Genomic DNA, 13,298 nt, shown 5'->3' with positions numbered 1-13,298 from the left:
TCCCTGAGCAGGTGCTCATGTCCCATCTGCCTTGGGAATATACTCCTTAGTTCTTAGGGTTAACTGATCTGAGGGAGCAAAGACCGCCGCCATGAAGACAGTCTGAACTTCAGAGGTCAAATTGGGCTGCCGGGTGGGCAGGTTAGAAATGAACACTTGATGTGCAGTTTCTGAAATTCACTTTCAAATGCTTCTGAGGCATTGAGTATGCAGTTTCCAAATTGAGGACTTTGTATTTGGCCCAAATAGAGTGGCCAATCATAGGTAAGTAATATTTATGATGAAGATATGCTGATGTCTCAGTTGTGAAGCTATCTGCTGGCAAGGGAGCCATCACATGTGTGCTTGTGAACCCAGCACAGATAATGGGCCCTTATGGATCTGCCCTGGGAGCATGCCTAGACCCATCTGCTGGGACGCAAGAGTCACTTGCTGTTGGGAATTGGGAGAGCAGAACAGGAGGTGGATACACTGTTTCCTTTAAAGGGGGAATGAAAACAGGCCTCAGGTATATTGCCTGATAGAGGCCTGCGAATTCTTTTCTGCATCCCTATGATAATGTCACAGTTTGTGATTTGGGGTTTGGTCACAGTCTCTTCCAATTTCTGCTGCTAAGTATAGTATTCGTTAATGTCTATTCCGGAAACCCTGTTTGGGGCCCTCTGCTGTGTCTCTTAATCTCCTGGGTTTCCCTGCCCTGTTCAGGAACTGGTAAGAGTTCAGGGTCAGTTGTAGAGGGGCTGTCTTAGCTGCATGATCTGGCCCAGGCTGGCCCCTGCATGCAGGGCAATGCTGCCCCAGGCCCACTCTGCCCCCCTGACTGATTCCTGCCCCCCCTTTCTTTGACAGCCGGCAGAGCAGTTCTGCAGGCAGGAGGACAGAGTGCAAGGTGTTCTCCAAGACCAGAACTAAAGGTGCGGCAGCTCCAGAAGAGGGCGCTGGAGGGCGGGGGCTCCTTCCTCCTGGTGCCCTGCAGACAGAGGTGGTGGGTGTCATGGGGTTGTGTCATGATGACTTCTGATCTCCAAAGAATAATGCACAGGGAGGGCTACCCTGCTTCCACAGTAGCCACCCAGAGAAATTTGGGGAGCATGTTTGTAGTTTTCTCACCAAACTTTGAGCTTCCTCATCAAAACTTCCCTGCTTCTCCGTTGAGCAGTCTATTTTTTTAAATAATTTTTTGAAAAAGATTTATTATGTATACAGCGTTCTGTCTGCATGTATGCCTGTAGGCCAGAAGAGGACACCAGATCTCATTACAGATGGTTGTGAGTCATTATGTGCTTGCTGGGAATTGAACTCAGGACCTCTGGAAGAGCAGCTAGGGCCCTTAACCTCTGAGCCATCTCTCCAGCCCTCTGCAGAGCATTTTCGTGAACAAGAATGTCTCTGGTAGCTAGCCCCCGGAATAAAAGAGCTTTTGGCAAGAAGAGGGTCCTACAGGCAGGAGTCGAGTCCCCAAGGTGTTGCCCCGCGAGGGCCCCGCTGTGCAGGTGCAGCTGCCAGCGGCACTGTAGCTGTGGTGAATCGGCCCCAGCCTGGTCCCACTTTCCTCCTTCTGTGCGTGCAGTGCCAAGGGACTCGACCCCTGCCATGCTGGCTCTGCACTTCTGAGCCACAGCCTGGCCCTTTGAGAGGCTTGGAAGTTGTGCCTTCTTTGAAAAGCAAATGTCCCTGAGAGATTGGGTGACATCTGTGGCCAGTAATTGGCCTCCAGATCAGCCTCCAGGGGTAAAGAGCTTTAAGGTTGTCTGTTATGCTGATTGAGTTTAGTAGTGTTTTGAGAGCCACTTAGGTCAGGATGAAGAGTGAATGTTTTTAGAAAAGCCCACATTCTGAAATCAGGTGTGACAAGGGCTATAAAACTTGGCAGTTTCTGTGGGGGTGCGTACACATCCCAGCCCAGGATGCCCCCTCTGGCGTTTGTCTTAAAACACCCAGGGCCATTTCTCCACACCACATTCTGAATTTTAAATAAATTTAACATATTGAATTTGTGCTAAAATGAGTGAGCCTGCCTTAGCACAATGTGTGTCCCTGTCTGTAAGGTCCTCTCACTCCTCGCTGGAGGGAGATATTTTCTTCTTTGTTGAGCAAGCTCAAAGTGTGAGGAGGAACAAGACACAGGACATGTAGGGCCAGAAAAAGGTCCTGTGGAAACCCAATGCCACCACTAGTCTATCTGACCACTTGAGAGAAAAACTAGGACCAGCGTTTAGTGGTGGCTTCCCAGTGACTGATGTTGGAATGCAGGCTGTGCTGTGGGCAGTCATGGCTGAAGGGGTCCATGGTCCCTTATGCCTCTTGTTCAGAGCCAACTGCACCACTGAGGCTTGTCCTCTGTTGAGGTCTCATCCCTCACCCATGGAGCCTTCATGCACCTTTCCATGTAGTCCTGGTCCTGAACTTGAAGGTTGGAGTTTGGTTTCTAAGGCTGAACATCCGGGGATGCATGGGGGAGCCCCACACCCACCAGGCCGTTTCTGTCCAGAACGTGCTGTCTACTTGGGCTGACTGGACCACCACGAGCCAGCTTAGGTTAACAAGGTGCTCATCAAAGTGCTGTGCCGTGTCCCAGGGAGAGGACGGCAGTGTGGCGTTAGTGAAGCCTGCGGCTCTCTGTGGAAAAGCACTTGTATGCAACCGTTACCTTGAGACTCAGATCCCAAGTTCAACTGTAAGAACATGCTCTTCTGGTGGAGCAATGTCACATTGATGCAGAACTTTTCATTCATGCTGCAGCTGTTACATTATCTTTGTGTCATGGCTCAATTTCTGACTCTTGAGTTAAAAGTGTGGAAGTCCTGCATTTTAACTTCTGTGTACTTGGCTTTTAAAGATTGTTATTAGGTGACATTGTGTAAAGTTGTATGAGTATTTATCTTCAGTGAGAGTCAAGGTAAATGTGTATTTCCTTTCTTACATTTTCATCTGATCTCTTCACAACTTGAATACATTTCCTGAAGAGCCCTCCTGCTGTGAAACACCAGGACCCGAGCTCCTGCTGTTGCAATAACTACTGAAGCTTGAATATCAGTGTTGTTACTCCTTAATCCTGAGAACCATGTTTCTGTTTCATTGCTTTGTTTTTTAGCTGTTCGCTTGTCACTGTCACAGAAAAGAGACTAACCACATACTTGACATTCTGCAGTACTGGGGGCTCTCCTCTGTATACTGACATTGAATAAACGTGTGAATGCATTGTAAACGTAGAGAATTTTCAATAAGTCATTTTCACATCTAAGCTTTACAAAAAGGAATCTCAGTGAGCCAAAAGAGAAAGCTGTTAAATGCTGTAAAATTAAGAGCCTCGTTAACATTTCTAGAACTAATAACCATGGAAGCCATCCCTTCCTACTGCTGTGTGAACCGCTGAAGCTGAGCTTCAGAGCCGCAGTTGTGTGTGAGCTTGTCTGGATCAGGCCCTGGGATTCTCTTTGAAAAGGGTTCAGTGTAATGTGAATGTTAACTCTGGAGGGAGCTAGGCTCTGCAGCCACCTAGGCAGCCCAGGGAGCCAAGGGCACTGTGGGCCTCTGTAGGAGCTCTTCCCTCTCAGCACACTCCCACCTCACCCCTGCTGGGCGTCTGGGCTGGGGGGATGGCTTTTGTCATCACCTAGAGCCCAGTGCAAAAAGAGCGAGCGACAGGAGCAGTCAGCAGGTTGACACTCCACTGGGGTCAGGCGGGTCAGCCATGCATATTGTCCCTCAGTAAATAGACTTCACTAGTCACTTCCATCTCCAAATGCTTACATGCAAGAATTACAGGTGACATGCCGAGGTGACATCGTGAGAGTGAGCTGGACCAAGGTGCTCCCACTCACCTGTCAGCTCTTGTTTCCTGAGACACTGGGTTCTTGCTTAGCTGCTCCAAGCTGCTGTGGTCCTGTGCTCTCTGCCTCGGAGCCCCCACAGATAGTTCCAGGGTGTTTTCTTACTGCCTGACTCTGGGTGCAGATCGGGTTGACTGTGCTGCCATGCAGGAGAGCTGTTCAAACCTGTAGCTCAAAGGGACCCCTACACATGCACACACACACACACACACACACACGCACACACACGAGCAGCACAGAGGGCTTTTTCTTAGAAACTAAATAGCTTTACAGGCCTAAAAGAGGCTAATGACATTTTCTCCTTTGTTTAAAGAAAACCATACCATTTAATTTTTTTAAGACATAGCTACTGTATACTTGGAGACAAAGAGTTGTTGTCCCTTGGTGGTGTAGGGCTCCCTATAGAAGTGGGTGCCGTGTTGTAGTTAGTGGTTCTGTAGCAGCTCTGTCTTGGAGCCGTGCCTCTGAAACCAGCCTGTGCTTTTGGGTGGACTCTGGGCAGCTCCTGCAGGGGGTGAGCCAGAGAAGATTTCCTCTGTGGCAAACTTCAGGGCCCGGCGGGTCACGGAATGAGGGCCTTAGGTGGCCCTTAACGCACAACCTCAAAGAAGCCTTCAGCCGCTGCACGTTTCATTTTCTGTCTTTCCCGGTGTCTGTAAGGAGTTGGACATTTCCCTTTTCTCATCGGAGATCAGGTTGTGTGGCCCCTTTGTGCCGCCTTCGGTGTGGCCTCTCAGTGGGTAGGTCAGGGCTAGCTTGTGAACAAGGCCCACAGCCCAGCAGGACCCAGGGTCCCGGGACAGTAAGTCACGACAGCGAGTCTGGTTCCTCTGACCTCTTTCATATACCTTCTACAGAAGTGTGCTTTCTTTCTAGGTTTTCTCTGGTCTTTGCTGTAGAGTGTGTGGAATAGAATAATGGATTCTTAAGCTCAGACAGATGAGGGGAACACACCCGGGGCAAAGAGCACAAGGCCAAGACATGCCTTTGCATAGTACAGCATCCGACCAGCTACAACCCATCTTAGCAACATCTGCCAGAGCAGGCAGGGAAATGGACTTGTTCTTTGGTTGTTCTGGTTTCTAAGGCACAGTATTGTTTTTATTATATATCCTTGTGGAATAAGGCTTAATTCTATTAGCATTGTATTATTGTAAATTAGAATCTAACCCAAACCAAGACCTGGAGTATTTTGTTGTGTAATTTTGAAATGAAATATCCAGCAATGTTGGCAAATTTGGTGAGACCAGAAGAGCTCAGGTTCAAGAGTTGTCTTATCGCTGGGACTAGGGTCTCTGCTGGAGAGACCGTCTCTGTTTTGTGACACCTGTACATAGGGCTGGGCTGGCCCAGGTGCACACACCCAGCAGGCACACACGTTCTTCCTGGGTGCCATCTCTAATCTTGACTCGAGCGTCCCCAAGCAGAGAGGAGGGCTGCAGAACCACCACGCTTTGGCCTTGACACCTCTTCAGTGGGGGTGTGGCCACTTCCCCTTTCACCTCCCAGGCTTTACACTATAGCATGACTAATGGTGACAGGCTGGGGTGTAGCTTGGTGGAACTCAACCTCCCTCCAACCCCATAAAGAGTATATTTTACATTCTCTTTCTTTAGGGGAACAGGGGTTTCATACAGGGTCTCCTGTAGCCCTGGCTGGCCTGAAATTTCCTGTGTGGCTGAAGGCCTCTACTTCCCACGTGCAGGAGTATTAGGCTTACACCACCAGACCCAGTGCCTCCACTGCAGATTCTGCAAAGACACATCCTAAGAGTAAACAGTGTTGAGGTCACTGTTCTAATGACGAGTAACAAAGCGAGGCGGTCTTGATCTGGGTGCTGGTGCTGGGCTAAGGCCCTTCCCTGTTCTACAGTTTTCAGTTTCTGGTGGCCTGTGCTGGCTTCACACATTCTTCTAGGGACCAGCAGGCCAGTGTACTCAGGAGCCTGTGACCACAGGGTCAGGGAACTGGAGGCCAGGTCTATCTGGTTCTCATTTCACCTTCTCAATAGTCTTCCTGTCTATGGTGGAGGGCCCCGAGGTCCTGGCCTCCACTCATGGCCAGGGCTGACATGGCAGAAGTGAACCCCCACTGAAACAGCCCAATTCTCTGACATTTGAGTGGGATTGCAGGAGTTGAAAGGTAGGTAGATGTGATCCGCTGGTTGCGGAGACCGAAGTGTGCTCACCTTGGCCTAGTGGCCAGGATAGTGCACATGATGGAGAGTAAGGACTGGTTCCCCTGGACTCCTGAGCACACCGCGGACAATGAGGGCCTTGGGCTAGGACAAGACAGAATCAGTGAAAGCTGTGTGTCACTGGGAGCTAGAACCCTGGAGGCCTGGTGATGTTTGCAAACTCCTCATCCACAGAATTGCAAGTAAAGGACACAGAGGCCACCAGAGTGGGCACATTCATTGTCAGGCTCTTATTGACTCTCATGGCAATCAGGAATCACTTGGCCACCAAATATCAAAGATGGGGCCTGTCCAAGTTGAAATGTGCACTGTCGCAAGCAGTGTGCTTCAAAGGCTCTTAACACTCGCCTTTGAGAGTTTTTATTTGGTTATGTACTGTAGTAAGTTGGGATGTATTCAGTTAATATTTATTTCCCCTGGTTCCTAAGTCATTAACTATTGTTTAAAAATCATGTGCCTCCCATATGGTTGGCATCACTCGTCCATTGGCAGGCCATGGCAACACCTGCAGAGACAGGGCAGGCCACCTCTGTCTGCGGTGCTGCTCAACGCACAGAGGGCGGGTCACATACTGAAGTGGCTGCTGTCCTCGACCTCAGCTTGGGTGGACCAGGGCCTGTTTGCATCTGCCTTCCCTCACTGGTGTGGTGGGTTTACAGGAGGTCTGAGGGGCATGGCTCTTTGTGCACTGTCTGAACAAGGGTCTGAGGGGATAAGAGCTCCTACAGATGCAGATCAGGCCAGTTGTTATATTCCATCTGTTCTTGCCTCTTGGCTTTGTCTAGACCAATAGATTTCAACTCTGATAAGAAACTGCGGGTCAGGTGGCTTGCAGTGGGCCAGCTGTTCCCTAGCTCCCTCCAGCAAGGTGTGGGGTGAGGCTGATGACCCGTTTATGACTGTCAGCCTCATTTCTGCACGGAGTCTTTGAAAATGTAGCAGTGTTTACTTAGCATTAAATGTCATTTATAAATAATACTCAACAAGTAAACAATTCTTCGGGACGGCTAAAGGATGTTTGTTTCCGCGGAACCCCTACCCCACCCCCTTTTTTAGCTCTAATGCTGTACCACTGTAATCTTCAGATTCCTAAGAAATGAGCACCAAGCTCTGCCATAACTGCCCACAGAGTAATCAGTGCTGAGGGTTATGAGTGCCCTTGGCTCTGAGGCAGCTCTGAGGGCACTGGGAGCTCGTCTTACCATTGCAGCTGCAGGACTCCCCACCCAGGGCCTGAACTCCTTTCACGTACCTGTAGGGCCTCTTCACTGGAGGTCAGCTAAACTAAGGGAGAAGGAAAACGCCTTAAGTGCCACTAGACCCTGTCCTTGGAAGCCCACCTGGCTTAGGGCCTGGTCTGACCTGACAAGCCAGAGGTGGAGGTGATGACCCTGTCTGCAGCTGCAGTGTCTGAGCTATGCCTTCTCCTAAAGGCTCCGCTGGTCCTCAGTAGACACTTCTAACTGCTAGCTGGTGTTGGGGCACAGAATCTCATTCCAGGCACAGGACAGTGCTCTGAGAGGAATTAGCTAGGTGGAACAGGGAGTGTGTTAAAGCCTGGTTTCCAGCCCTTGGAAAAGCATGCAAGCCTGTGAAAAACGCTGGCCAAGGGTGAGCGCCGGGGCTGTCTGCGCTGCCCCTGTGTCTTGCTGGATTAATGTAAACTGCTTTGTTCGCAGGGCTTGTTGTCATCCCCAAACCAGGCCAGTTCTCCAGGTGGGACTGTAGTGTAGCAGCTGCACTGCTGCTCCCAGGCTCCCCCGGACACGTGTGGACTGAGGGAGTGACAGACGACAACGGAGCCATGAGCTGCGCTGGAGCCACATGCAGGCGCAGGTAGCGGCAGCCTGTAGGGCTGTGTGGAGCTGCCAACCCAAAGAGTTGCTTCCACCTTTAGATCAGCCTGTTGGGGCTGCAGTAAAAAATGAGAAATGGAGTTTTCTTGCTTTTTACTCTAAAATTCAATGTAATTAAATCCCATATATAATATATATATACATATATACATAGTGTAAAGTAAAATGTTTCTTGGACAAGAAACCTTAAATTCAACTGTTATGAATAGCACTTGACTCTGGTTTTGCACTGATCTATTTTATACTTTAGGTAGTCACTAGACAGCCTGGGATGCACTCATGAAGACAGTTGTCACCTTCTGACTTAAATACATAATTCAGAAAGACAGATGCTGCAATCATAGATTTAAAAAAAAAAACTGTTTGCACTTAAAATAGTTTAATGCTAATAGAAAATGACCTTGAATATGGGGTAGTGGACTCCCAGCTTCCACGACATGGAGTGAAGATGCCCTTTTTATCTGTTAACGTTTATTTTATTACTGTTGTTTCCAATGCAATCAAGCCTGTATTATATATGTAAATAATGTAATTCTGAAATGGGGGAGTTACTTCACTAGTAATTTTCATCATTTAAGAGTGATATTTCTAATTCACAAAAACATTAATATTAAAATTATCTTGAATATACTATTTGTTTATTCTTTTTTAACTGACGCTGTGTGTGTTTTTTGTTGTTGTTGTTCTGGCCTCACCCATTGGTTGGTATGGAATTGCTCCATTCTTTGTCTGTCACGTCCCTTGATCCCTCACTGCCAGTCCAGTTTAAGGCTGACTGAGAAACATGTCTCACTTGAGAATTCTTGGCTCTGGGCCAGTCCTCACAGTCCAGCACACCGCGGGAGCTGCTCAGGCCTGCAGACTCTAGTGTAAGCACGTAGCCTTTTCCTTATGGTTTGGGGTCCACCTGCTGCCCTTGAAAGCTGAGAGCACACACTGTAAGTTTCCACAGCTCCATCCGCCGCACCATGACTCAGGTGGCTCAGACGTCATCACACGGGGCTTCCGGAGGGCTGACGTCAGCAGGCGTGCATCTCTGTGCTCAGGTCCAATTCCCTGCCCACTTGTATCTGCTGCAGGTGATACCTAGAGACAATGCCTGTGTTTCCAAGCAGGAGGACCTTTATCACCTTTTGAAGAATCAGATAGAGCCGGGCCCTTGAAGGTTTTTATGTGCTGACACTAAGTCATGAGGTGTCTGAGACATTTCTCCATTGATCCCATTAACTAGGGGCATGTAGAAGGACTGTGGGGCTTTTGCTAGGTTGTCTGAATTTGTAGCAGCTGTGGCTGCAGCAGGATGATGCTACTGCACCAATGCAAGCCCAAGTCTGTCTTTACTCACATTAGGTTCCTGGCTTCCAGGCCAGGGAAGCCACTCACTTCTGCTGTTGCCTTAGCCTTGGGAAGGTGCACAGAACCTAGCAGACTCCTGAAGCAGCTCCATTCTAGATCCTCCCTGTCTGCAGGGAGTGAGGAGAGGAAGTCACGTTAACAGCAGGGCAGCAAGTACTCGCGTGGAGACTGAAGCACCGCCTGAAGAGACCTCCAGTTGCATTCCACAGCTCTCACTGACCACTGCTCAGGATCCAGGGTCCAGGGTCCTTGCCGTGCCTCGACCCAGTCTGTCACCTGGTGTTTCCATTTAACCAGCTGTGCTGACAGCTGTCACCTAGTGTTTCCATTTGACCAGCTGTGCTGACAGCTGTCAGATGACTGTGCCCGTAACAAACCTTCCTGGTTCTCTTCCTCATATTGGTCCCTAGCCACATGGTCTAATGTGCCTTCCAGATGGTCTTATAACTGCCCCAGCACCACAGATAAACAGTGTTCAGCAGGTCCTGGAGCCATAGGAAGTGACCGCTCACTTACCTGTTACTGTAGGACTTGATGGATGTCATTCCATGTGTGGGGACTGGGACAGAGGGGAGGCTGCATCATAGTGTCTTCAATCATAGCAGGCAGAAGAAGGTGAGACTTCACTGCCTTTCCAGCACAGACTGCTGCGGTGACAATTCAAACACTTGGCAAGCAATTGCCGTTCAAATTCTGCTGCATGGGACAGTCCACGGTGCCAGCTAGGCCCATAGGAGGCAGAGAAAGCCAAGAGGTTTCCTCTGAGGTCCTTGCCGCAGCCTTTCCAGATACTGGTTCTCTGCCCCAACCCAAGTGCAGCCCAGCCTTGCAGGTCCTACTTTGGGCATGCTGTCATGCCCACTCAGCTGGCTTCCGCCTCTGGTCCCCTTGTGTGTTGGACTGGCTGCAAGCCTGGATACTGCCTACTGGACTAAGACTCCTAAACCAACAGCAAAGGCAGAGGACAGCCCACACCACACTTTCAGAAGAGTGCAGGAGACACCCACCAGCCCTGGCTCTGTCCATTCTAAGCCTCATACCCAGAGTATTCCATGCCCGCACTGCCCTCCGCTATCCCATCTTCCTCCTGCAGCCTCACTGCCCTTTGACTCCTGGCGCTGCCCCTACCCACCCATCTGTCGAGTGGCCCGAAACTTGGGCCAGTAGAGCCCTGAGGGACGGGGTCAGATGTCTCAGCCTCAACACTTCCCTGGGAGGTTTCACTTTTTAAATGGTACAGATACTCACGGGGTTTTTTTTTTTCTTTTCGTTTTTGTTTTTGAGACAAGGTTTCTCTGTAGCTTTGGTGCGTGTCCTGGAACTAGCTCTTGTAGACCAGGCTGGTCTCAAACTCACAGAGATCCACCTGCCTCTGCCTCCTGAGAGCTGGGATTATAGGTGTGTGCCACCACCGCCCTGATTTAAATGGTATATATATAAAGATGATAAAAGAAGGCAAACTCAATTCCTTTGTTCCATAGGGCTGAGTAGAGCCTAGGTCACACTACACTGCTAAATGAGTGCTTACCATGAATGCATAGGGCCTGGGCTCTACCCCCAACACAGCAAAAGCAAAAACGGAAGCCAAGAAGAGGCTTAGGAGGATTTTGTCCCCAAGTCCAGCTGTCTGACGAATGCTTTTGCCCTTTTTTTTTTTTATAGTTTATTTAACTTTTTTATTTTATGTGCATTGGTATGAAGGTGTCATCTCCAGAAACTGGATCTTCAGACAGTTGTGAGCTGCCATATGGGTGCTGGGAATCGAACCTGGATCCTCTGGAAGAGCAGTCAGTGCTCTTAACCACTGAGCCATCTCCCCAGCCCACTTTTGCCCTTTTGAATCCACTCAGTACCATTCTTTTTACATTTGTTCCCATCCCTCCACTGTAGTAGAATGGGCTTTTGAGTGTGTGTGTGTGTGTATGCGCACACCCATGTGCAGAAAGAAGCACCAGGACACCTAGTGTGTGTCACTTATTGTTCTCTGCTCCATTGAGTCCCTTGGTGGCCAGCAAGCCCCAGAGCCCCTCCTGTCTTTGTCCCCATCCTGCACTGTTCCCTGCCCTGGGGATCGGGTTATAGGGGTGTAACAGTACCAGCTTTTACATGGATGCTGTGGATCCAATTCAGGTCCTCTTCTCGAGCAGAAGCCCTCTGACCACTCCCTGTCTCCCTAGCCCCAGCCTTCTTTTTCTAGGGCACAAGGTGCCCAACTTGCCTACCTGCTCCAAGCCACACTGACAACCAGACACTGGTTCTGCATCCCTAAGGGAGTCTAGGCACTAGCAATCATGACATGGCCGCCACTCAAAGCTGGCACTCAGAGGACATGATGTCAGCCTGCCCAGCTGCGGCTCAGGAAACCCGACACAAAGGAGCGGCTTGTAACACATTTTAGATGGAGCCCATTCTCATGAGCCACTGTAACAGTACCTGATTCTGCAGTGGAAATCAGCAGCCTGCAACAGTGCTCCTAGGAGGTACCACAGCCACAAGACCTGGAATACCTGCCAATCCTATTGGGAAAACACTGAGGTACAATGTGCACGGCCGCCTCTCAACCAAGCCTAAGTCACTCATCACAGAGATTTGGGTCTATCTTTTATTTGTTTTCTTTCTTATTTTCTTTTTCTTTCTGAGGCAGGGATACTCACTGAATAGCTGAGGCTGGGCTTCCACCTCCCCAGTGCTGCTGGGATTACAGGTATGAGTTACCAAGCCCAATCTTATGTTTTGAGTCATATAAAAAGTCACCTCAAATCCTTACATTATGAAAATGAAATAAACCCTTGAATGAGGTGGTTTTACAAATATATTGAACTGGAACATTCAGTACAGCTGCTTTGGGGTTGCAAGCACACGCGACTCCAGGCTGTGGGCACAGACGGGCTGCTGGGCAGCTTGTCCCTGGGCCACCAAGCATTGCCAGGACCACCAGCACACAGGGCATCCTTTGGCCCGTCCACTCTCAGCCGCAGGGGCCTAAGCCTGCTCATAGCGCCTGCCCTTGCTCTCCAAAAGGGTGACCAGGTGGTGTGCTGCTCAGTATTCACCCCCTTTCCTGTTGATCGTAGGCAGGTGATACTGTTTCAGGTGAGGTTTGATGTCCTTCTGTGTGTCTGTCTGGTAAAGAAGAACCACAGACACTGAATGGAGACTGAGTCCAGGCCCTAGAGCAGCCCCACAGAAAAGCTAGAGACTACTACCTTCTTGTTCGCACCAGCACACTTCAGGGGTCTCAACACAGGGACTCTTCCGTTTGCTCCAGTGCCTAACACTGACCGCAGCGCAGGACTAGAACACGATGACAATCTGGTTACTCCGGACAGCCTCAGTTTAGGCAGTTCCATCAAGCTGGCTGGCCCTTGTCTTCTGGCACGGCCCTCCTCTTGCCTCAGGGGCTGCTTCTTGAAACAGAACACTGATCAGTTCCCCTTCAGGAATCAGCTCAAGCAAAGGACACTCTTTTGCCTGATCAAACTGCCCAGCTAGAGCCAGGATGGAAAGTACGGTGAACAGCCAGCCACGAAGTGTATGGCAGCCTTCCCACAGCCCACCAGTAAAAGGAGAGCCCCCCAGGAATCCTGTTCTGCAGATCCTACCAAGCACTGGCCCTCAGCACAGCCTTAAGGCTGAGCTCTGGCCAACTTGCAGCAAGGTGATGGGCCAGTGCAGGCTTAAAACACTGCACTATGACTGGCTTTCTAGGCCCTGTTCACCCCAATAGGCCTTTGTACAGCTTCAGGGTAAGAATTCATTTGTTTGCTTGTTTGCTTTTGAGATAAGGTCTCACTACGTAGCCCTGGCTGGCCTGGAACTTGCCCTGTAGACCAAGATCTGCCTGCTTCTGCCTCCTGAGTGCTGGGATTAAAGGTGTGTTCCACCACACCCAGTAGTTTCTGCATTGTTTAAGTACTGGGAAAAAAAAAATGCCTAGCATGTGAAGATTTGTGGAAAACAGTGCACAGCTCCCTGGAATAAGATTCTTCTACACTGGGTGCCCTCATTGAGGTGTGGCTTGCAAGCCACAGTCAGGAGACAGGCATAGCCTTCAGT

At 49.7% G+C, this 13,298-nt stretch overlaps 2 protein-coding genes across 18 annotated transcripts in view; one reads left to right on the top strand and one right to left on the bottom strand.

The window, feature by feature from the left end:
* Wdr20 (WD repeat domain 20) overlaps positions 1-8,358 on the top strand; it is a 61,712-nt gene extending 53,354 nt beyond the window's left edge. For 4 of the 7 annotated variants that reach the window (XM_057782992.1, XM_057782990.1, XM_057782988.1 and 1 more), the window contains 2 exons: positions 850-914; positions 7,710-8,358. In XM_057782992.1, the coding sequence (XP_057638975.1) occupies positions 850-912 (63 nt within the window). In that variant the 3' untranslated portion in view covers positions 913-914; positions 7,710-8,358. The remainder of the gene's footprint in view (positions 1-849; positions 915-7,709) is intronic. The other 3 variants (XM_057782991.1, XM_057782994.1, XM_057782989.1) reach the window with 1 other exon arrangement.
* Positions 8,359-12,137: 3,779 nt separating this feature from the next.
* Mok (MOK protein kinase) overlaps positions 12,138-13,298 on the bottom strand; it is a 35,591-nt gene continuing 34,430 nt past the window's right edge. For 7 of the 11 annotated variants that reach the window (XM_057782996.1, XM_057783001.1, XM_057783000.1 and 4 more), the window contains 2 exons: positions 12,449-12,649; positions 12,138-12,365 (listed from right to left, as the gene is read on the bottom strand). In XM_057782996.1, coding sequence (XP_057638979.1) covers positions 12,285-12,365; positions 12,449-12,649 — 282 coding nt within the window. In that variant the 3' untranslated portion in view covers positions 12,138-12,284. Of the gene's footprint in view, positions 12,366-12,448; positions 12,731-13,298 lie in introns of those variants that run through there. The other 4 variants (XM_057782999.1, XM_057783002.1, XM_057782997.1 and 1 more) reach the window with 3 other exon arrangements.

Source organism: Chionomys nivalis, chromosome 10 (assembly GCF_950005125.1).
Source record: "Chionomys nivalis chromosome 10, mChiNiv1.1, whole genome shotgun sequence".
Lineage (NCBI taxonomy): Eukaryota > Metazoa > Chordata > Mammalia > Rodentia > Cricetidae > Chionomys > Chionomys nivalis.
This window is presented reverse-complemented; position numbering and strand designations above follow the sequence as displayed.